The sequence below is a fragment of the Caretta caretta genome, chromosome 2 (genome assembly GCF_965140235.1).
Source record: "Caretta caretta isolate rCarCar2 chromosome 2, rCarCar1.hap1, whole genome shotgun sequence".
Classification (NCBI taxonomy): domain Eukaryota; kingdom Metazoa; phylum Chordata; order Testudines; family Cheloniidae; genus Caretta; species Caretta caretta.
Window position 1 is genome coordinate 157,080,222 of NC_134207.1, and position 24,941 is coordinate 157,105,162.

At 43.2% G+C, this 24,941-nt stretch overlaps 1 protein-coding gene across 6 annotated transcripts in view; it reads right to left on the reverse strand.

The window, feature by feature from the left end:
- COL15A1 (collagen type XV alpha 1 chain) overlaps positions 1 to 24,941 on the reverse strand; it is a 290,144-nt gene that overhangs the window by 5,550 nt on the left and 259,653 nt on the right. For 4 of the 6 annotated variants that reach the window (XM_048839369.2, XM_075125516.1, XM_048839365.2 and 1 more), the window contains 6 exons: positions 15,059 to 15,108; positions 12,546 to 12,665; positions 9,363 to 9,507; positions 4,060 to 4,124; positions 1,388 to 1,516; positions 1,155 to 1,214 (listed from right to left, as the gene is read on the reverse strand). In XM_048839369.2, the coding sequence (XP_048695326.2) occupies positions 1,155 to 1,214; positions 1,388 to 1,516; positions 4,060 to 4,124; positions 9,363 to 9,507; positions 12,546 to 12,665; positions 15,059 to 15,108 (569 nt within the window). Of the gene's footprint in view, positions 1 to 1,154; positions 1,215 to 1,387; positions 1,517 to 4,059; positions 4,125 to 6,960; positions 7,049 to 9,362; positions 9,508 to 12,545; positions 12,666 to 15,058; positions 15,109 to 24,941 lie in introns of those variants that run through there. The other 2 variants (XM_048839366.2, XM_075125517.1) reach the window with 2 other exon arrangements.

Genomic DNA, 24,941 nt, shown 5'->3' on the forward strand with positions numbered 1-24,941 from the left:
GCACAGCAACAGACAGTGCTGAGTATGAAGACAACATGGTTGGGATGGATTAAAAATGAAAAACAGAGTGAGACAAGACAGAAAATCCAGCACACTAGAGGAGGTAGACCTCACTAGGCCTCAGCAGCCCTCCCATTCCCCAAACACATGGTTGTGGGAAGCAGAGAGGTAGGTCTAGCCAACCCCAGGAACAGCAGGTCTTCCCCAGGAGCCATGGGAGTAGCAGTGGTGGGGCAGAGAGAGCTCCAGCTGAGGACCACTCTTACCGAAAAATTTAACATGATCTGGAAAGTCTGCAGACTGCCTTTTACAATCTGAGCTCAGGACATTTTTCCCCATTTGCTGATTGGCTATTGGCTTCAACTTCCTCCCACCCCTCTTCCTCACAGTCCTTCTCCATTCTCCTTTCCTTCCTCTCCTGGCATGCTCTCTCATTCCATGCTTACCTTATAATTACACAATCAGCTAACATAAAAGATAAGAGGTGAGTCTATCAACAGCCTAATCACTCTCCTTGCACATTGTATCTCCCTCCTCCTCCCCTTTATTTTTGTCTATTTTACATTGTGGATTCTTTGGGCCAAGGATCACATCTTCCTGAATGTTTGTAAGATGCCCAGCACAATGGAGTGCTGTATAAATAAATAAGGCAGGTTTTAGAATAGGCCTAGGCAAATACCTTGGCCCACATTCACCAGTGACAATGTAAATGGTGGTATAAGTTACAGGTGGGGTGTAAATACAAGATTTCCATACCCTTACTCTCAGTAGCCAAGCCACTGATGATGATATGGTCCCAAGGTTCAGGACTTTAATCTACTTATGTACTCTGTTTCTTTGGAAGAAACTCTGGACTCAATAGGACTTATTTCAGTATTATAAAACAGAGCACTGACTTTTTGTACACTGCTTTGGAGAGGCTGTTTTATCTCTGCAGTGTGCAGAGCCTCATGAAATAACAGAAATATGCTGGCCAATGGCTAGTAAGAACGAATTAGGGAGCTGAACGTAGTGATGTGACAAATGCACAGAGCTGACAGGCCACCCACAGTAGAGAAAAATCCTGTTGAGAGGGAGCCTATCTGCAAAACATTTTCCCCATTTATAATATTTCAATGCAATTTTTCACAAGTCACAAACAGTTTTGCACTTACATAGCCTGAAATTGCCGGAGGTGGAGGGCTGTCAGCTGGGATGGGAATTAATTCCCCAAGCTGGAAGAACACAAAATGAAGAGACAAACAAAAACATATACATGAATGAATTATATTTTTTTAAACCGTGCCAAAAGATAATCTTAGTACCCACACTCTCCCCTTAAAGAATATTTACAACAAAACAATTGAAGGAGAAGAGCTGAAAAGCAGGCTACATGATGCAGTAATACCTGCAATCTTCTCCATCCTCCTCGAACACGGATAAACACCTCGCTACTTTCACTCAGGTAGATTAATGTACCTTCTGCCACTAAATGAACCTTTTGCAACATGCTGTCAATATTTCTGAATGTTGTAACCTGTCAAATAACAAGGAAACAGAATCAGAAATTGCAGATAAAATTAAGTCTTTCTTTGAACTGGAAATTAGCAGAAGTAGTCATAGAAATGAAAATAGACTTTCTGTACAGTAAATATTTATAAAGCCTGTATTAGCTCATTTCACCCAATTTTGTTTATGTGGCATCCACTTCTTTTGGCCCTTATCATGAAAAGTGGATCTGGACTGGTAGTTGCCTGTTACATTCATTGACTGCATCAACGATGAAGGAGTTTGGGGTTGGGTGTGAAAATAGGAACTCTGACCCCTTAGCAGGAACATAGTACTTCTTATCTGCTCTCTTGCAGGGAGGGGGTTATGGTAGCAGGAGTCTGCCAAATTTGCAGTTCAAACAGAGCCTTGTTTATAGGCAGGGCTATACTACCAGAGGAGGCAGTATGGAGGATGTCAATCAATCTGTGTTGAGTCTCCTGAACCTCCTCCAGTGGGATCTGGGGACAACCTGCAATTCTTCTCATGAGATCCAGAAATTGTTTTAAATCATCTGTGTATGGAGGAGGGAGAAGAGGCATCACTGCCTCATCAGGTGAGGAGAAGAGCTATTAGTCTAAAGCAAAGCTTCCTCAACAGCCCTTCTCTCCGGATACTCAAAAGATTCCTCCTGGGGAGGCAAATGACATGGAAAAGCTGAATGAGTAGGAGGGTGTTGCCCCTGACACTTCCTGTGAGTTTAGCAAGAAGCTCTGGAGAATTGTTCCCTATATGCAGCCCATACAACCCAGAATGACCAGTGGGGAGGTCCATATGGGGAGGGATGGGGCACCGATGAATACTCATACCAGGGGGAGCCTGGGGCATCCCGTGTACATCTGTGCCTTGAGGATTCCATTATAGAGGGTGTTGAGAGAGGCAGCTTTGGGCTGGTAATTGAGTGAACCTTGAACCGAAATCTGGGAGTCACAGGAGCTGCCCTCATTGTCGTCCAGATGGGGGAAGCTGGTGGAATTGAGACTGGGAGTCTGTCCATTCAAGAGGGTACCAGAGCGTGTGTCTGTGCCAGGGAATGGTGTGGTACCAGCAAGGTACCAAGCATCTTTCAGCACCCCTCAGTAGAGGTGTCTCTGGTGTGTCTGAAATGACCAAGTCCTTAGAGAATCTGAACTTCTGCAGTACCAGAAGAAGCTGTGCAGTTACCTAAATGGGCTTCAAAGCTGGAGGCAGGTGGCACTAAGAATGACCTCAATTTCAAGGGTACTGTCTGGCGCTGTGCAGTTTGGGGAACTATTGGCACTGCAGGAGTTATCAACACTGAAGTTGGTACTGGTCTAGTTGATGCAGAATGCTTAGAGTCTCCAGAGGTGCAATCCTGCTTGGATGGTATGAGTCTGGCTTAGATACTGAACACTGAGGGGTACTGTGAGTAGATACCTGCTACTTTCATAGAACCTATGGTACTGGGAGATCAAGGTGCCTCAACATTACACTTTTTAGGATGCGAGGTCTCCAAAGTGGCAGGTCTCGGAGGTGGGCTTCCTAGCACTGACTTCTCTGAGGGATCCAGAGCTCCTCTTTTGAGAAGTCTTACAGGTGTCCCCACAGACTTCTCCTGAGTGAGCTGCAGAGATTGATGGGACACTCCTTGTAGATCTAGTGTTGAACCAGAGCAAATCCTAGGAATGTCCTTTAAACAGTGGAGGTAGCTAGAGTGGCTGTCACTAACTGGGATAGACTTCTGGCAAGTTAGGCAGTGCTTATAACTTGGAGATCCACACATAACCCAAGGATGAAAAATAACTTCTTTTGAAGAAAGGAGTAATGTCTCAGGGAGGTGAGGTGGGAAAGATGAAAGGTCTCTCCAAAAGAAATCCCCACAAAACTAACCAAAATAAAACAAAGGATGCTAGATACCTAACTAATTACTAAACTAGAGGAAAATCTTGCTCTCAAGGCAGACTAGCAAAGAATTAAGCACTGCAAGATGCTCCATCTCAGGCTGAGGCCATTGAGAAGGAACGGTGGGTGGTTTGTCTATTGCTGTCCTATATACCCTCAGTACAGGGCATGAGGACAGCTGGGACGTGACTGAGCATTGTTATCAGAAGTCTCTGATCAAAGGCACAGGGGACACATGCACACCTAAAGTGGAGCACCTACAGGGACAATACATGAAGCTTTTGTCTTAGGAGCAAAGTCTGTTGAAAATATTGACCGGAATTACCGGGTTTTATTCTTCTTGGGTACCTAGTTTCCTTGGAAGAAGGACTGGACTCAGTATTATTTATTCTAATCACATAACATGTTGTCATTTTGCATACTCCTTCAGAGGTACTGATTTGTATCTGCAACATGCAGCACCTCCACTTATTTAGAATCCTATTCATCCTTTTGAATTATTTGCATAAGATGCTACTAATAAGCCACCAAACTGAGCTTTTTCTGAAAACTTATTATATAGAGAAGGGAAGTGATGCAGTAGTGGCCTTTTAATGGAGTGTTTCCATTGACATTCATGGGAATTGACTCATGCTCTGAAAATGGCAAACTTAAGTTTTCTTCTCTTACCAGGTTCCTGGTTCCTGGTAACCCTGGCTCCCCGGGAGGACCTGGTGGCCCTGGAACTGCAGCTGCTAAAATAAAACAAAAATATACTTCATGTCTCTTTTTTGAGAGAAAGAGCTTGAGAAGGTGAGAGGAAATACTTGATAATGTTGTGCAGGATAAAGGTTTTATTGGCATGAGTTTGTGACAACTACAGTACTCACATGCACCGACGTCCTGAGTGAGTGTGTTCTCACAAGCTACAGAAAATCTATTTGCAATGATTTTGGGACTATTTTTCTTGTATCCTTTCATCTGGATGGATAGTCATCTATGTCATCCTTTCTCTGATTGTGTGTTCCTGCAAGCTCTTCTGCACGTGTTTAACTTTAAGCATGAGACTAATATTTAAACCAGTGAGACTACTTCCATGCTTGAAGCTAAGCAGGTTTGTGTTTGCAGACTCAAGGACTCAGTTATCCTCTGTACAATCTGCAAGGGATCATAAAATCCCCTAAAAATAACCTAAAATAACTTTTCTTTATAAAAAAGGTTCACAGCTTCAAGGTCACCTATCTCATTACTTTTAATGTTTAGAAGAAACTGGTACCACCTATGGGAGAGCTGGGAATCTCTTTTACAATGATATGAACCTTCATTTCTAATATTGTTGGGTTGTGAGAAGTCTTAAACTTGTCACTATTCCAGAACTGAGATTTGTTCACCCTGAGCCTTGGGCCAGTGTATTTTGGAGTGACAATTCCACATGTAGGAGAGAAAGGAGGAAATATTTCTCTGGCAGGTTGATCATATATTAGTGGTTGTTTGAAGTTGCTCAGAGATTTGGAAGGCTACAAATAATCCCTGCGGGCTGTGTGTCACTGGTTCCCAGTGGGAGCTCAAGGCAGCTCCATCCACTGAAGCTGAGATGAAGGTGTCTGAACTGGAGAATCCATGATCTAGGATGGTCACAAACCACAGTATTAAAAAGATCCTATAGTCAGAGGTAGGAGCCTCCTTGGAAAGGATAAAACAAGTGAGAGAGAAAGGACAAAGAAAGGTTGAGGGGGACCAAGGGAGAGCATGTTAGGGGTGATGTGGGGAGGGAAAAGTGGGGAGGATAAGTGGTGTAGTGGGGAGCACAATTATGCGGAGGGATGGAATGAGGTGGGAAGGAGTAACTTTTATAGTCAAGGGACAGTTTTCCAGATTAATCTGAGTGTCTGGAAGCCTGGCACTCCCAGGCACTCTGGTGACAATTTCACTTATTTCAGAGGAACAGCCATGTTAGTCTGTATTCGCAAAAAGAAAAGGAGTACTTGTGGCACCTTAGAGACTAAGGTTAGTCTCTAAGGTGCCACAAGTACTCCTTTTCTTTTTGCGAATTTCACTTATGTTCTCAGCACTTCTCAGAATGCATACAAAGACCAGCAGCAGCTCCCAGATACCCTGCCCCAGCTTATTTGGAAATCTGTAGCTTGCATTTTTTTTCCAAATGCTGGCAACTCTGCAAACGTATGTAACGTGCACAATGTCGGCACATGGTGTTTACAAGCTGAAGGAGAAACATCATGCAATAATTTTCTCTGACGATTGTCTCTTTGAGAAGATCTGGTGAGGGTGGGTGGCAGCACTTAACACAATGTCCCACTCCTGTTTGTTCATCCACAGCCCCCAGGAAGGTTTACTGAGTGTCTCTGCTATTATATTGGAGGAAGAACAAAAGAAAAGGCACAGAGGAAAGGGCCCAATCCTGCTTCTGCTGACTTCAGTGGGACAGGGATCAGGCCCACAGTGAAGGAAGAGGGGTATAAGTTAATCAAGAAAAGAAGTTAAAAATTACAAATATATATTAAAGTCATTAATGTCTTGTTTCTACTATATTCTTGTATCCATCCAGTCTGAACTAGTTTGTGCTAAATGTAACATCATAAAAACATTTTTAAAAGGTAGTTTAAAAAAACTGCCTAAGATTCAGAAAGCCATATCACCAGTGCATTAACATGCTCCAGAGCTTGTTTTATTAGTGTATGGTGGCATGTGATGATGGTGTGTTAATGGAAGAACAAAGCATCCCCTGTTGCAGTTTAGTGCCATTAACATTTCCAAAATATGTTTTTCATTAAATCTCATGTAACCTTGGAACCATCTTTACAAACTACAGAGTCATCATTCTGGTGCACTTGTGGGTATCTTTTTAGACCAGCTGTTATGTGCCTGTGGCAGGGGATGGAGGCTTGATTCAAAGCCAGCATTCAGTAGTTCAGACTTTTCTGTCTCCCACACTACAGAATGTGGGGATTTTGACACAGCTAACCAGGAGCCTAACTGAAAGGAGACAAACTCATGGCTGGGCTCCATTCAGATTTACTAAACGGACATACATCAGTTTGCTTAATAAAGCAAAGAAGAGGATGCGTAGGAGGTAGACTGAGGTCAGTGGCAGAACAGTCTAGGGACGGAACACACCGAACAATTGTCTGGAACGTTTTGTTTAGTTTGACTGGGTCTTAAGCAATTTTGAGAAGTGCGTGATGTGGAGGACATGGTAGCTGCCTGTAATATTTTATGAATATTGTTTATCTTGGGGTGTTTGATATAGTATTTGCTATCTTACTAAGGGTTAATTCAGACAGGAAAGCAGACAAACACTTCTGATAGCCACCCATCTACAGACAGCTATACTGCAATTCAGAGAGCCAACTGCTTGGAAGTCTATCCCTGATTCCCTGCTGGGCTGCGTAAATTGGCGTGACCAGGTTCAGTAAAAGGTCTGCCTCTGAAGAAGGGGTGAGAGACGAGAGGAAAAGGGGTGAATCCCAGCCCCCAGATGCTGGGTTGTCTGGATAAGTTAGGCCTACATAAGCTTTGGGTAAGAAAGATATGTGTGGAGGCTGGTTGTTGTGTTACTAACCCTTTGCTCTTGTTATGCTGTGTTCCATCTGCTGAGACTAAACAATGCTTGGTGGTTTAAAAGGCTGGTTTGGCTCATATTCACACACTAGTTACAGCTCTGAAAGAGAAGAATGGCAGGACTCAAGCCCAGTCAGGCCTGCTGAGGAGTCATAGTCAGTAAACACGGTACAGGACCCAGTTTGGCAGAATGGCAGGATACCACCCCAGAATAGATGTAAGCAAGCAGACTGTCCTCTGTACATTCAAAGACACTTTAGAAGGGTCAAAAGTTCAACCAGCCCCGAACCATCACACTTGGTTACAGCAGTGCATTCTCAACATTCAGGCAATAAAACCCCTAAGGAAGTACTTCTGCAAGTTTGGAGTTACAGAGCTGCAGTCTTAAGTGGTTTACAAAACTCCTCCCTCATGTGTGAATATAAGGGCCACATTTTGTCCCTGTGCTAATCTAGTACACTCAAACTCAACATAGGTGTGAAAACTGAAAATGTTTGGGTTTTGCCTATGTTAAAAAATTCTTACAACTGATTTGCTCAGAAGCTGTACTGCCTCCATGCTTATGAGCTGGAACTTTAAATTTGGCAGAAGGCATCATCCTGGTATCAGAGATGTACCTTTTTCTGGCTCTGTGAAAATTTGCCATCTTAAAGCCTACGAAAGTTTCCAGTAGATGTTTGACAAAAAATTCCCCAAATATTCCATTTCCACTGAGCATGCCCTGCCAGTACCAAACTAGCTGACTATGCTCCAGCCCTGGACTGAGCAGAATTTCCCTGAAGTTCCCCCGGAAAACGTATGTAAGCCTGGCTGCTGGGAGCTGCTACGGAACCAGGCAGTGGAATGGAGAGCAGAGTGACCCTCTCTGCTGTGCTCTCCATGTCACCCTCCCCCTGCTAGAGCTCAGGCAGAGTGGAGGAGAAGGAAGCAGCCTGTCTCAAATGCAGAAGAATGTAAGAGCTTCCATGCTGGGTCAGACCATGACCCAACATCCTGTCTCTGGCAGTGGCCTGTACCAGAGCTTCAGGGGGAGTGCACAGAACGGAGCAATTATGGAGTAATCCACTCATGTCTTCCACTCCCATTTTTTGGTAACCAGAGGTTTAGGGTGGCCCTGAGCATGGGGCTGTATCCCTGATCATCTTGGATAATAGCCATTGATGGACCTACCCTGCATGAACCTAACCAGTTCTTTTTTTAACCCAGTTATACCTTGGCCATCACAACATCCCATGGCAAGGAGTTCCACATTAGTTGTGCATTGCGTGAAAAAGTACTTCCCCTTGTTTGTATTAAATCTGCTGGCTATTAATTTCAGTTGGTGACCCCTAGTTTTTGTACGTGTAAAAAGGTAAATAACACTTTGCTATTGACGTTTCCATACCATGCATGATTTTATAGACTTCCATCATACCGCCCTTTCGTTGTCTCTTTCCTAAACTGAACAGCCCTCATTTTTTAGTCCCTCCTCAGACTCAAGTTGTTCCATCCCCATGATTACCCTTTGCCTTTCTCTGAACCTTTTCCAGTTCCAGCATATCCTTTTTGAGATGCGGTGACCAGAACTGTACACAATATTCAAGGTATGGGCATATCCTGGATTTATATAGTGGCATTATGATTTTTTCTGTCTTATTTTTTATCCCTTTCCTTATAGTTCCTAAAATGCAGATAGTCTTTTTGACTGCTGCTATGCACAGAGAATGATCCAGGGTGACTCCAAGATCTCTTTCTTGGGTGGTAACAGCTGCTTTAGAACCCATCATTGTATAGGTATAGTTGGGATTATTTTTTCCCAGTGCGCATTACTTTGCACTTTAAATGTTGACATTCCTCTGCCATTTTGCTGCCCAGTCACCCAGGTTTGAGAGATCCCTCTGTACCGCCCAGTACAGCTCCTTAGTGACCCCACCATTCACCTCTCTCCATTGTGAAAACTGACTATTTATTTCCACCCTTTGTTTCTTATCTCTCAACCAGTTAATGATCCATGAGAGGACCTTCCCTCTTATCTCATGGCTACTTAATTTTCTTAAGAGCCTGGGGTGCAGGACCTTGTCAAAGGCTTTCTGAAAATCCAAGTACATAATACCAAGGGGATCATCCTTATCTACATGCTTGTTGACTCCTGCAGATAATTTTAACAGATTAGGGAGGCAGGGCTTTTCTTTACAAAAACTGTGTTGACTCTTCCCCAACAAGTTGTGTTTATCTGTGTCTGATAATTCTGTTGAACAGCAGATGGGGTTACAGGGACAGGGTAGGCAGATGGGTGGGATGGGGACAGGGTAGGCTGGGGGAGACTGTGGCTGGCTAAGATGGGATGCAGGCACACACACGCAAACACACACACACACACACACACACACACACACACACACACAGAGGAAAAAGCAGGTTCAGAGCTCCCTCACCTGAGCCATATATCGCTGGGGGTCCTGGGGGTCCAGGAGGGCCTGGTGGGCCGGGAGGTCCAACTATTCCATACCCTGGAGATCCAGGTAGGCCAGGTAACCCAGGGGGGCCTCTTGGCCCAACAATCGAATCCCCCTTTGGCCCCTGTCAAGGCAGGAGACTATTGTTTAAACACAAAAATAATACACATGCAGCAGCCTGAGTGAGCAATGACTTAAGAACCCTGATCTCAATAGCGAGATCCTGAAGTTAGCCTCCCAAACTCATATTTGGGTGTAATTTAGTCGGTAGTTCTGATTTTCAGAAATGCCAAGCACTCAGAAGTTCTCACTGAAGACAACAGAAAATGAAAATCTTACTATTTAGGTGCCTAAACTATGGATTTAGAGCCTAATTTTTGCAACGCTTTCTGAAAATCTTGATCCAGGTGTTTGGATCTGCTCCGAGTGTCTGATTTCCCCCCTAATGCTGTACACTATTCACCATGCACCTGAACCTCCAGTGCACAACTAAGGTCACTCCATGTTTGATATACTTAAAATGGTGTCAAGATTGTCTCATGATGCCTGTGAGAAGGTTTTAGCCCCAAGGATTCATGACTCATCCTGAGTGCCTCCCGCATTGCAACAATATCCCAGCCTTCTACCCCATTTCTCACCTTGCCCTCTCCCTTCTTTTAAAAAAAAACAGACCCTATCTACCTAGCCTCCCAATTTATGAGTGCCAGAATAGGGAACCCTGCAATTTGGCAGGGAGCTTCATGATCCCCATGTATCTTCAGCCCCTCCGATCACACCCTTCAGGCCAGCCTGCATATATGGAACGGGTCGGGGCCATGTGTCTAAAATGCCCGGTCATTGTCTGCTGCAGTTGATGTGTCACCCAGTCTCTGCTGTTCTTCAGGCAAAGCATTTCTCTGCCAGACAACAGACTGGTGCAGAGGGGGCAGTTCCCAGTAGAGTCAAGTGGGATAATTCAGGACTCACTGCAGGCAAGGGTCCTATCCTTGCACTACTTCCCAGTTGCCACAGACCTTCCTTCTTTTCTGGCACAGTCATCACAAATGGAACCTAGCAAACCCCATACATTAGCCAATTAACAGGTGCCATCCACCTGGGGATTAGCTGGTTTCCCAGGGATTAGCAAAACTGCTTCTAAAGCTGATTTTTATGGTGATTAACACAGGATAAAAAACTAGACAGATTACTAAGCAGCTGAATTTTATAGGAACTGTTCAGACTGATACATATGGGATTTTTCATTAATGTTTTTGGAGCACTGGATGTTAGTTATGTTAGAAAATGTTAGTTAACTAGATGGTAAACATTTTTCAATACGGACACTATATAATTTCTGTACTGATTATTTTGACCTTTATGAGTATATAGCCAGTAACATCATAGGTATCTTAATTTGTGTTATTGGTATTATGAATCTACTTATTGATGTAGCTAATTCAGGCAACAGAGCAAAATGTTAAATCTGTTTTTCTTGGCAACTTAATTACCACACATGATATTAAAATGTGTATATTTAACATTGTGAATAAATCCTATGTGCAAGTCATACTAATTTCATTTGTCTTTATTTTTAAACTTCTAAAATACACATAGCTATACACATTTAGGCATATGTACAGAAATATAAAATCACACATGGTATAGTGTGATTTTACAACCTAGAACGACAGCTTCCAAACAAAACACTCCCCTAGCCATCTTTCAACGAAAAACCTGAACAAACAAGTAGATCTTGCAGTGTGTAACAAAAGCTCTCTCTGACCAGCTCCAAAGCTGAAGGACTTCTGCTGGGAATGCTGCCACTGGCAGATTACTATATTTTTATTTTCTTACCCTTTATTGGTCACTGTGCCCAAAAGAGTCATTGTAAATTCATACAGTGTAATGAAAGGTTTCAGAGTAACAGCCGTGTTAGCCGTGCAAAAAGAAAAGGAGTACTTATGGCACCTTAGAGACTAACCAATTTATTTGAGCATAAGCTTTCGTGAGCTACAGCTCACTTCATCGGATGCATACTGTGGAAAATACAGAAGATGTTTTTATACACACAGACCATGAAAAAATGGGTGTTTATCACTACAAAAGGTTTTCTCTGCCCCCACCCCACTCTCCTGCTGGTAATAGCTTATCTAAAGTGATCACTCTCCTTACAATGTGTATGATAATCAAGGTGGACCATTTACAGCACAAATTCAGGTTTTCTCCCCTCTCCCTCAATTTCACTCAATTTCTGATCTCAAACTGACTATCCTTCAACAAAAAAACTTCGAAAACAGACTCCAAAGAGACTGCTGAATTGGAATTAATTTGCAAATTGGATACAATTAACTTAGGCTTGAATAGAGACTGGGAATGGTTGATTCATTATAAAAAGTAACCTATTTCCCCTTGTTTATTCATTTCCTCCCCCCACTGTTCCTCAGACGTTCTTGTTAAACCCTGGATTTGTGCTGGAAATGGCCCACCTTGATTATCATACACATTGTAAGGAGAGTGATCACTTTAGATAAGCTATTACCAGCAGGAGAATGGGTTTGGGGGTTGAGTATGTCTTACATACAGTGCTCCTCTTAATATACCTAGAATATTAACCTTTTCTGTAACTGCATCATATTGTTGACTCATATTCAGCCTGTGATCCACTATAACCCTAAGATCCTTTTCAGCAGTACTACCACCGAGCCAATTATTCCTCATTTTGTAGTTGTGCACTGGATGTTTCCTTCCTAAGTGGAGTACTTTGCACTGTCTTTTTTTAAAATGTCATCTTGTTGAAGTCAGATCAATTCTCCAATTTAGCAAGGTCATTTTGAATTCTAATCCTATCCACCAAAGTGCTTGCAACCCCTTCCAGCTTGGTGTTATCCACAAATTTTATAAACATACTCTCCACTCCATTATCCAAGTTATTAATGAAAATATTGAATAGTACTGGACTCAGGACGGACTCCTGTGGGATCCCATTAGACAGGCCCTCCCAGGTTGACAGTGGACTATTGATAATTACTCTGAGTACATTCTTTCAACTAGTCGTGCACCCATCTTATAGTAATTTCATGTAGACCACATTTCCCTTGTTTGTTTTTTGTGTTTATTTAGTTCTTACTGGAATGAGAAAATGCCCAAGTATATTTCTATTGCAAGAGAGACCACACCACTTACAACTAGTCCTGGTCTTCCAGGAGGTCCAGCGGGTCCAGGAGGCCCTGACATAAAAAATCCTCCACTTGGTTCACCTTTTTCCCCTTTGAAGCCAGTTTCTCCATTGTCTCCTTTCTCACCCTTAGAAGAGAAAGCATTTAAAAAAATTAAGTTGAAACAGGATTGGAACCAGACATTGATCCCGTAAATTTACACTAAAAATCTCAATACAGGATACAGTGATCTTAAAATCTGCTTTTTGATATCACTCCCTTCCCCAATGACATATAAAAGAAACAAATAATTTATTTCCCTATGCTGCCTGCAAGGGCAGGACTTCTCCCACAGAGAGAGCAGAAAATTAGGTAGGGAAAATTGTGTTTATTGTAGTTCTCCTTCTGCTATCCTCCAAAACAAGATTCCATACTGCAATTATACCTTCATCCACCAGAAAGCTTGCAGAGTAACAGCCGTGTTAGTCTGTATTCGCAAAAAGAAAAGGAGTACTTGTGGCACCTTAGAGACTAACCAATTTATTTGAGCAGAAGCTTTCGTGAGCTACAGCTCACTTCATCGGATGCATCCGATGAAGTGAGCTGTAGCTCACGAAAGCTTATGCTCTATAAATTGGTTAGTCTCTAAGGTGCCACAAGTACTCCTTTTCTTTTCACCAGAAAGCTGGAGGCAAAAGTCACAGGAGGTGCAAAGAGCCGGGCTCCACCCCCTTTCCTTCGGTCCCTGAAAAAGCAGACTACAGATGTCACAAAAACAGAGCTGATATTTAAAGATGTGTAGGAAAGCAAGGATTACTGTAGATGGGTAGAGAGAAAGTGAAGGAGGTAGGATGGGAGAAAAGATGACACACAAAATATTGGCACGTGATTTTCTCTTGTACTTCTCTTCTCCCATCCTACAGAGAATATCATCAGTGAGTCCGAGAGAAGGAATCAGAAGAGGAGCCTTGAAATACAGAGTTGTTGTTCTCCCTGGCCTGCTGCATAAGAACCACATCAACAGAAGTTCCAGTCTCTCATTATTTTCTTTCTGTAGTTCTGTAAGATGCTTGTTTTCTCTCTACCCTCCTCTTGGTCTTCTTTATTTCTTCCTTCTGAGAAACAAGATTGTAAATAGAAGCAGCAGAAGACTGAGCAAGAATTACTCAATCCCAGGACAGGTGGCAAAACAGACTCAAGAAGAGGGGTGAGGAGCCTGGTTCTGTATAGCTTTTGTGATTGACAGATTTTCCCTCTTGCTTCCTGGTAAATAGAGTTGTAAAGCTTGCTGTATGGCATCTCATTTTGTAGATGGGGGGACAAATGCCAAAACAGCACTTTATAGATGAAAGCATCTGTTTAAGGTGGAGATATTATTCTGTTAAATCAAATAAACCACATCCTATCCAAGGGGAAAATTTCTCTCTTTGAGTTGATGCAGGCTACACATTACACCAACAAAAATATAAATGGTTGAGCAGGAAGAAAATCTGATAAACAATCTTTCAAGGGGTTTGGTTATACCATTACATAACATTTTGATTTAATATCTTCTGGAGATATCACTATGCAATATTCTGTTTACATTACACTAGAAATCTTATTTTGATACAAGACAGGATATAATAGCTCTAATTCAGTTAGAGCAAAATAAAAGCATTTAAAATTAATATTCCATTCATATTCAATTCCAACACTTAAAGTAATCCATAGTGGGAGGACAGACGACTTCTGAAACAGGGCTGTCTGGGTCAGATGGTTTTCCTTAATTAGCCATTTTGGAGAACAAATAAAGGGAGACAGAACTATTGGCTCCCAACAGATCCTTTATTTCATTAAGTCTGTAAAATGATTTGTACTGGCTCCATCCCCTTTCCTGCAGTCACTGAAAAAGAAGACTTCAAATTTCACAAAAGTAGAGCAGATATTTGAAGGTGTGTAGAAGAGCAAGGTTACTGCCTATGGGGGGAGAGAAAGGGAAGGAGGTAGGATGGAAGAAGAGACAACACAGAATTATCAGCATTGACTTTTCCTAGTACTTCTCCTATCCCACAGAGAAAACCGTCAGCTAGTCTGGGAGAAGGAATAACGGGAAGTCTGTACAAAAACTGATTGTTCATGTATTAAATGTAGCTAAATTTGCTCCAACAGTCTTTTTGAAAGCAAAAGTTCTCTCACTCCATTGTTGGTATGAAAGAGTTTGAGAAATATAGAGGAGATTTAAAGTAGATAATGACAAAGTATGATTCATTTTAATACAATTTGTGAAAAGAAAATACTAAGTAGTAAAACCTAGATAATATTTTGTATGTTAGTAATGTCCTTTGTTTACATATAGTATATTATATAGTATATGATAACTTGTTTATTCACCTATTAATCTGAATAATTGCATAATACATCAATTTGTAATTTCTGGTATAAATCAATTATTGTGTGTATTCCACCTTATATGTTAATATTTGTCTTATATTTAATGCATGTTAAAATATAGGGTTAAAAGTTCCGTTCAGCCTTAAGATACAAATGGGAAGTAATTACCTTCATGCTATTAACAAAGTGGTTGAAATATGGTGAAGGCAGAGGAGGACCTGAAAAATCAAATACATTATTTTAGTGCAAAAATCATCTGTACTTTCCATTTAGATGGGCTAAATTATCCATAATTTCCATTTTAGAAGGCCATTATCTGTATTATTCTAGAAGTTTAAAATATAACTCTTCTACATAATCATCTTGACCTTTTTAATGCGGCAAACATTTGTTTCCTCTCTGTTTTACTGTAGCAAAAGCCAACATATGGTCTGTATGCCAGCATCTTTGATGGGCTGGTGTCAGTGGGATTGTGTTTATGCTCTGGTGATGGTTAGATAACCTGGGGCTACAGAGTCAGTATTTTGTTTTTCATGCTCTCGCTCTGCTGTTTTTGTGTAGGTTTGAGAAATAACTTTTTTTTACAGTGCTCAACAGCAACATGATGGACTTGTCTCAAAGAGATACTTAGAATTCCCTGATGTATTGTAATCAGTTTAAATTAGGGCTAACAGTTTAGAAGATTAATTGAATTCAAACAAATTGCAGTGAAGTGTATTCAATCAAATCCTAATGGAAAATATGGCACCATCTAGTTATTCATTCATAAATTAAAATATACTGCACTTCAAAAACGCAGTAAAAGTACCTCTCCGGATCTCTTTTGAGAAAAGGCTTAATAACTACTCGTGTGAGGGAAGCTGGCACCTTGTTTTCCAATGAGGAAGCACTAATGTTCTCTGCTAAACATACACTGAATACAAAATCAATACTCTGCTTGATTTTAACACCCAGGGGACCGACACAAAGTCCACTGAAGTAAATTGAAAGGCTCCCATAGACTTCTGTGGGCTTTGGATCAGGCACGATGAGAGCTATTGGGTTCCACAGCACATCTGGAATTTCAGTGAGACAAAGTCAAATTCATTCATGTATCAGAGGGGTAGCTGTGTTAGTCTGTATACACAAAAATAATGAGGAGTCCAGTGGCACCTTAAAGACTAACAGATTTATTTGGGCATAAACTTTCGTGGGTAAAAGACCCACTGTGATATTGCACCCCATAATGCTTTATGGAAATATGCTTATGAATGTATAATGATGTAACTAGAATATGTTTTATGCTACATATGCCGTGTAACATATCTCTGCAAAGATTATGATCTATTGAATATATTCATCCTATTTTTATGCACGTGTCATTTTTGTATTCAAAGTTATGAATATTGGCTGTGTACTTGTTTGAGTTTAAGTAGCCTTCATAAAGCAAAAAGAAAAGGAGTACTTGTGGCACCTTAGAGACTAACCAATTTATTTGAGCATGAGCTTTCGTGAGCTACAGCTCACTTCATCAGATGCATACCGTGGAAACTGCAGCAGACTTTATATATACACAGAGAATATGAAACAATACCTCCTCCCACCCCACTGTCCTGCTGGTAATAGCTTATCTAAAGTGATCATCAGGTGGGCCATTTCCAGCACAAATCCAGGTTTTCTCACCCTCCACCCCCCCACACAAATTCACTCTCCTGCTGGTGCTAGCCCATCCAAAGTGACAACTCTTTACATAATCAAGTCGGGCTATTTCCTGCATAAATCCAGGTTTTCTCACATCCCCCCCACCCCCATACACACACAAACTCACTCTCCTGCTGGTAATAGCTCATCTAAACTGACCACTCTCCAAGTTTAAATCCAAGTTAAACCAGAACATCTGGGGGGGGGGGGTAGGAAAAAACCAGAGGAAACAGGCTACCTTGCATAATGACTTAGCCACTCCCAGTCTCTATTTAAGCCTAAATTAATAGTATCCAATTTGCAAATGAATTCCAATTCAGCAGTTTCTCGCTGGAGTCTGGATTTGAAGTTTTTTTGTTTTAAGATAGCGACCTTCATGTCTGTGATTGCGTGACCAGAGAGATTGAAGTATTCTCCGACTGGTTTATGAATGTTATAATTCTTGACATCTGATTTGTGTCCATTTATTCTTTTACGTAGAGACTGTCCAGTTTGACCAATGTACATGGCAGAGGGGCATTGCTGGCACATGATGGCATATATCACATTGGTAGATGTGCAGGTGAATGAGCCTCTGATAGTGTGGCTGATGTTATTAGGCCCTGTGATGGTGTCCCCTGAATAGATATGTGGGCACAATTGGCAACGGGCTTTGTTGCAAGGATAAGTTCCTGGGTTAGTGGTTCTGTTGTGTGGTATGTGGTTGTTGGTGAGTATTTGCTTCAGGTTGCGGGGCTGTCTATAGGCAAGGACTGGCCTGTCTCCCAAGACTTGTGAGAGTGTTGGGTCATCCTTTAGGATAGGTTGTAGATCCTTAATAATGCGTTGGAGGGGTTTTAGTTGGGGGCTGAAGGTGACCGCTAGTGGCGTTCTGTTATTTTCTTTGTTAGGCCTGTCCTGTAGTAGGTAGCTTCTGGGAACTCTTCTGGCTCTATCGATCTGTTTCTTTACTTCTGCAGGTGGGTATTGTAGTTGTAAGAAAGCTTGACAGAGATCTTGTAGGTGTTTGTCTCTGTCTGAGGGGTTGGAGCAAATGCGGTTGTATCGCAGAGCTTGGCTGTAGACGATGGATCGTGTGGTGTGGTCAGGGTGAAAGCTGGAGGCATGCAGGTAGGAATAGCGGTCAGTAGGTTTCCGGTATAGGGTGGTGTTTATGTGGCCATTGTTTATTAGCACTGTAGTGTCCAGGAAGTGGATCTCTTGTGTGGACTGGACCAGGCTGAGGTTGGTGGTGGGATGGAAATTGTTGAAATCATGGTGGAATTCCTCAAGGGCTTCTTTTCCATGGGTCCAGATGATGAAGATGTCATCAATATAGCGCAAGTAGAGTAGGGGCTTTAGGGGACGAGAGCTGAGGAAGCGTTGTTCTAAATCAGCCATAAAAATGTTGGCATACTGTGGGGCCATGCGGGTACCCATAGCAGTGCCGCTGATCTGAAGGTATACATTGTCCCCAAATGTGAAATAGTTATGGGTAAGGACAAAGTCACAAAGTTCAGCCACCAGGTTAGCCATGACATTATCAGGGATAGTGTTCTTGACGGCTTGTAGTCCATCTTTGTGAGGAATGTTGGTGTAGAGGGCTTCTACATCCATAGTAGCCAGGATGGTGTTATCAGGAAGATCACCGATGGATTGAAGTTTCCTCAGGAAGTCAGTGGTGTCTCGAAGGTAGCTGGGAGTGCTGGTAGCGTAGGGCCTGAGGAGGGAGTCTACATAGCCAGACAATCCTGCTGTCAGGGTGCCAATGCCTGAGATGATGGGGCGCCCAGGATTTCCAGGTTTATGGATCTTGGGTAGTAGATAGAATATCCCAGGTCGGGGTTCCAGGGGTGTGTCTGTGCGGATTTGATCTAGTGCTTTTTCAGGAAGTTTCTTGAGCAAATGCTGTAGTTGCTTTTGGTAACTCTCAGTGGGATCATAGGGTAATGGCTTGTAGAAACTCGTGTTGGAGAGCTGCCGAGCAGCCTCTTGTTCATATTCCGACCTATTCATGATGACAACAGCACCTCCTTTGTCAGCCTTTTTGATTATGATGTCAAAGTTGTTTCTGAGGCTGTGGATGGCATTGGGCATTGCGTTCCGCATGGCTGAGGTTATGGGGCAAGTGATGCTGCTTTTCCACAATTTCAGCCCTTGCACGTCGGCGGAAGCACTCTATGTAGAAGTCCAGTCTGCTGTTTCGACCTTCAGGAGGAGTCCATCTAGAATCCCTCTTTCTGTAGTGTTGGTAGGGAGACTTCTGTGGATTAGTATGTTGTTCAGAGGTATTTTGGAAATATTCCTTGAGTCGGAGACGTCGAAAATAGGATTCTAGGTCACCACAGAACTGTATCATGTTCGTGGGGGTGGAGGGGCAGAAGGAGAGGCCCCGAGATAGAACAGCTGCTTCTGCTGGGCTGAGAGTATAGTTGGATAGGTTAACAATATTGCTAGGTGGGTTGAGGGAACCATTGCTGTGGCCCCTTGTAGCATGTAGTAGTTTAGAAAGTTTAGTGTCCTTTTTCTTTTGTAGAGAAGCAAAGTGTGCGTTGTAAATGGCTTGTCTAGTTTTAGTAAAATCCAGCCACGAGGAAGTTTGTGTGGAAGGTTGGTTTTTTATGAGAGTATCCATTTTTGAGAGCTCATTCTTAATCTTTCCCTGTTTGCTGTAGAGGATCTTGATCAGGTGATTCCGCAGTTTCTTTGAGAGCGTGTGGCACAAGCTGTCAGCATAGTCTGTGTGGTATGTAGATTGTAATGGATTTTTTACCTTCAGTCCTTTTGGTACGATGTCCATCTGTTTGCATTTGGAAAGGAAGATGATGTCTGTCTGTATCTGTACAAGTTTTTTCATGCAGTTGATAGATTTCCACTCCATACGGCTAAATGCAGTGCCTTGCATAATGACAGGTTTCTGAGTAACAGCCGTGTTAGTCTGTATTCGCAAAAAGAAAAGGAGTACTTGTGGCACCTTAGAGACTAACCAATTTATTTGAGCATGAGCTTTCGTGAGCTACAGCTCACTTCATCAGATGCATACCGTGGAAACTGCAGCAGACTTTATATATACACAGAGAATATGAAACAATACCTCCTCCCACCCCATTGTCCTGCTGGTAATAGCTTATCTAAAGTGATCATCAGGTGGGCCATTTCCAGCACAAATCCAGGTTTTCTCACCCTCCACCCCCCCCACACAAATTCACTCTCCTGCTGGTGCTAGCCCATCCAAAGTGACAACTCTTTACATAATCAAGTCGGGCTATTTCCTGCATAAATCCAGGTTTTCTCACATCCCCCCCACCCCCATACACACACAAACTCACTCTCCTGCTGGTAATAGCTCATCTAAACTGACCACTCTCCAAGTTTAAATCCAAGTTAAACCAGAACATCTGGGGGGGGGTAGGAAAAAACCAGAGGAAACAGGCTACCTTGCATAATGACTTAGCCACTCCCAGTCTCTATTTAAGCCTAAATTAATAGTATCCAATTTGCAAATGAATTCCAATTCAGCAGTTTCTCGCTGGAGTCTGGATTTGAAGTTTTTTTGTTTTAAGATAGCGACCTTCATGTCTGTGATTGCGTGACCAGAGAGATTGAAGTGTTCTCCGACTGGTTTATGAATGTTATAATTCTTGACATCTGATTTGTGTCCATTTATTCTTTTACGTAGAGACTGTCCAGTTTGACCAATGTACATGGCAGAGGGGCATTGCTGGCACATGATGGCATATATCACATTGGTGGATGTGCAGGTGAACGAGCCTCTGATAGTGTGGCTGATGTTATTAGGCCCTGTGATGGTGTCCCCTGAATAGATATGTGGGCACAATTGGCAACGGGCTTTGTTGCAAATGTTCTGGTTTAACTTGGATTTAAACTTGGAGAGTGGTCAGTTTAGATGAGCTATTACCAGCAGGAGAGTGAGTTTGTGTGTGTATGGGGGTGGGGGGGATGTGAGAAAACCTGGATTTATGCAGGAAATAGCCCGACTTGATTATGTAAAGAGTTGTCACTTTGGATGGGCTAGCACCAGCAGGAGAGTGAATTTGTGTGGGGGGGTGGAGGGTGAGAAAACCTGGATTTGTGCTGGAAATGGCCCACCTGATGATCACTTTAGATAAGCTATTACCAGCAGGACAGTGGGGTGGGAGGAGGTATTGTTTCATATTCTCTGTGTATATACAAAGTCTGCTGCAGTTTCCACAGTATGCATCTGATGAAGTGAGCTGTAGCTCACGAAAGCTCATGCTCAAATAAATTGGTTAGTCTCTAAGGTGCCACAAGTACTCCTTTTCTTTTTGCGAATACAGACTAACACGGCTGTTACTCAGAAACCTTCATAAAGCATTTGGTCAGCTTCTTGAGAAAGGAATGTGCAAATTAAGTGCCCAGTCAAGAAAGAGTTAACTGACAATGGATCTTGAAAGACTCCAATCCACATGAGAAGTCTACCTGAGGATGTTCAATGTAGCATGTAAGTAATAGCTGCCACTTGTAAGGAACTGAGTCATGCGTGGACATGTGACTTGCCCATGTGACTCCAAAACTCCACCTTGTAGCTGGGATTCTACACAGGGGGTGTCCACCCACAAGAGGAAGTCTATTTAAACCCCTGGAAACCCCTCCACTTTGTCTTCAGCTGGCTCAAGAGATATCCTTTGGGGGTGGAGAGGCTATCTGAAAGACTCTGGAACAAAGAACAGTAACCACGGGTGTGTGAGTGATTGCTGGACCCAGACTTGAAGGAGGCTAGTCTGTAAAAGAGGCTTATTGGAACATCTCTGAGGGTGAGATTTTATCTGTATTCAGCTTCTTACTGCATTAGGCATAGGCTTGGGTGTTTTATTTTATTTTACTTGGTAATTCACTTTGTTCTGTCTGTTATTACTTGGAACCACTTAAATCCTACTTCTTGTATAATAAAATCACTTTTTACTTATTAATTAACCCAGAGTATGTACTAATACCTGGGGGGGGGGGAGCAAACAGCTGTGCATATCTCTCTAACAGTGTTATAGAGGGCAAACAATTTATGAGTTTATCCTGTATAAGCTTTATACAGTCTAAAACGGATTTATTTGGGGTTTGGACCCCATTGGGAGCTGGGCATCTGAGTGCTGGAGACAGGAACACTTCTTAAGCCTTTTTCAGTTAAGCCTGCAGCTTTTGGGGAATGTAGTTCAGACCTGGGTCTGGGTTTGCAGCAGACTAGTGGGCTTGGCTCAAACCAGGCAGGGCACTGAAGTTCCAAGCTACCAGGGGAAACAGGCTCAGGTGTAGTCTCAGCACATCAGTTGACAGTTCCCAAGGGGTTTTCTGTGATCCAACCCATCACACCCACTTCTTCAGATGCATGGAGTGAAAACAGAAGTGAAAAACAGAAGTGAAAAAAGAAGTGGGTTTTTTACCCACGAAAGCTTATGGCGAAATAAATCTGTCAGTCTTGTTGTTTTTTGTAAATTCATTCATATCATACAGATGTAGCTTTTGTCCCCTCCAAACACGTATCTGCAAGTATGAAGGCAGCCAGACTGGAATTCACAAACAAAATCTATTGGATTAAGTTAGAATTTTTTTCACAACATTTCTGAGCAAACAAAGCCATGATTCACCGTGCGCTTGTCATGATTGGAGCTCTGAAGATGCTACAGTGGAAGAGCTACAATTGTCTGTGCCATTGCTACAGCTTTGAAAATTCTCTGTGCTGCAACTGAGCTAACTCACAGCACGACTTCCACCATCATCACTCTTAGCCCTGGTCTACACTACGAGTTTAGGTCAAATTTAGCAGCGTTAGGTCGATTTAACCCTGAACCCATCCACACGACCAAGCCGGTTTTGTCAACTTAAAGGGCTCTTAAAATTGATTTCTGTACTCCGCCCCGGCAAGGGGTTTAGTGCTAAAATCAACCTCACTGGGTCAAATTTGGGGTAGTGTGGATGCAATTCAACGGTATTGGCCTCTGGGAGCTACCCCAGAGTGCTCCATTGTGACCGCTCTGGACAGCACTTTTAACTCAGATGCACTGGCAAGGTAGACATGAAAAGCCCTGGGAACGTTTGAATTTCATTTCCTGTTTGGCCAGCGTGGTGAGCTGATCAGCACAGGTGACCACGGAGTCCCAGAATTGCAAAAGAGCTTCAGCATTTACCGAACAGGAGGTACTGGATTTGATCGCTGTATGGGGAGAAGAATCCATGCAGGCAGAACTCCGTTCCAAAAGATGAAATGCCAATATATTTGCCAAAATCTCCAAGGACATGATGGACAGAGGCTACAACAGGGACACACAGCAGTGCCGCATGAAAGTTAAGGAGCTGAGGAAAGCCTACCAAAAAACAAAGGACGCAAATGGTTGCTCCGGGTCAGAGCCCCAGACCTGCCGCTTCTATGATGAGCTGCATGCAATTCTAGGGAGGGCCCCTACCACTACCCCACCACTGTCTGTGGACACCTGCAACGGGGGAGTCTCAAGAAACAGGGATGAGGAAGAGGAGGAGGAGGAGGTTGAGGATAGCGCACAGCAGGCAAGCGGAAATCCCTTCTCCCTAGCAGCCAGGAATGTTCATCACCCTGGAGCCAATACCCTCCCAAGGCGGGCTCCTGGATCATGAAGCCGGAGAAGGCACCTCTGGTGAATGTACCTTTATAAATATAATACAGGGTTTAAAAGCAAGTGTGTTTAATGATTAATTTGCCCTGAAGATTTAGGATGCATTTGCAGCCAGTATAGCTACTGGAAAAATCTCAATGTGTCTGGGGATGGAGCGAAATCCTCCAGGGACATCTCCATGATGGTCTCCTGAGGTACTCTAAAAGCCTTTGCCACACGGTGGGGGGGGCTCGTTCATGCTGAGCTGTTCACGTTTGGCTGAGAGGGATCTTCCCTGATACTAGCCACGCGGTGGTCGTGGGGGGAGCGTGAAGCACATGTGCTATTAAAATGTGAATCGCTTGATTCAGTGTGAAATAGTCTTCCCTTTGTTCTCTAAAATGTAACTTTTTAAACACTACTCTCCCTTTTTTTCCTCCCGCAGTGGCAAATGTTTCTATGCTCCCCATATCATCTTTGTGCCAGAGGCTAGCGCAGATTAGAAGGCAAAAAAATCCACATTCACGATGACATGTTCTCAGAGCTCATGCAGTCCTCCTGCACTGAAAGAGCTCAGCAGAATGCGTGGAAGCAAACAATGGCAGAGTCCAGGAAAGCGTTAAATGAATGCGATGAGAGGAGGGAGGAGCATGCTGAGAGGATGCAATGCTGAGCATAATGGGGGAGCAAACTGACATGCTCAGGTGTCTGATGGAGCTACAGGAAAGCAGAAGCACAGACCGCCACTGCAGCCCCTGTATAACTGCCTGCCCTCCTCCCCAAGTTCCATATCCTCCTCACCCAGATGCCCAAGAATGCGAGGGGGGGGAGGCTACGGGCACCCAGCCACTCCACCCCAGAGGATTGCCCTAGCAACAAAAGGCTGGCATTCAATAAGTTTTGAACTGTAGTGTGGCCTTGTCCTCCCCTCCTCCACCACTCCACCCAGTGCTTCCCTCCTCACCCATCCAACCTGGGCTACCTTGCGAGTTTTCCTCCTATTTGCGGGATGAATAAATAAAGAATGCATAATTTTGAAACAATGACTTTATTGTCTCTGAAAGCGGTGATCGAAAGGGGGAGGTTGGCTTACCAGGAAGTAGAGTCAACCAAGGGGGCAGGTTTTCATCAAGGAGAAACAAACAGAACTGTCACACCGTAGCCTGGCCAGTCATGAAACTGGTTTTCAAAGCTTCTCTGATGCGCAGGGCGCCCAGCTGTGCTCTTCTAATCCCCCTGATGTCTGGCTGTGTATAATCGGCCTCCAGATGATTTGCCTCAACATTCCACCCCGCCATAAACATCTCCCCCTTACTCTCACAGATATTGTGGAGCACACAGCAAGCAGCAATAACAATGGGAATATTGGTTTTGCTGAGGTCTAACCTAGTCAGTAAACTGCACCAGCGAGCTTTTAAATGTCCAAATGCACATTCTACCACCATTCCGCACTTGCTCAGCCTATAGTTGAACTGCTCCAGGGTGCCTGTGTATGGCTTCATGAGCCATGGCATTAAGGGGTAGGCTGGGTTCCCAAGGATAACTATAGGCATTTCAACATCCCCAATGGTAATTTTCTTGTCTGGGAAATAAGTTCCTTCCTGCAGCTGTTCAAACAGACCAGAGTTCCTGAAGATGCGAGCATCGTGCACCTTTCTCGGCCATCGCACGTTGATGTTGGTGAAACATCCGTTGTGATCCACCAGTGCTTGCAGCACCATTGAAAAGTACCCCTTGCGGTTTATCTACTGGCTGTCAAGGTGGTCCGGTCCCAAGATAGGGATATGCAT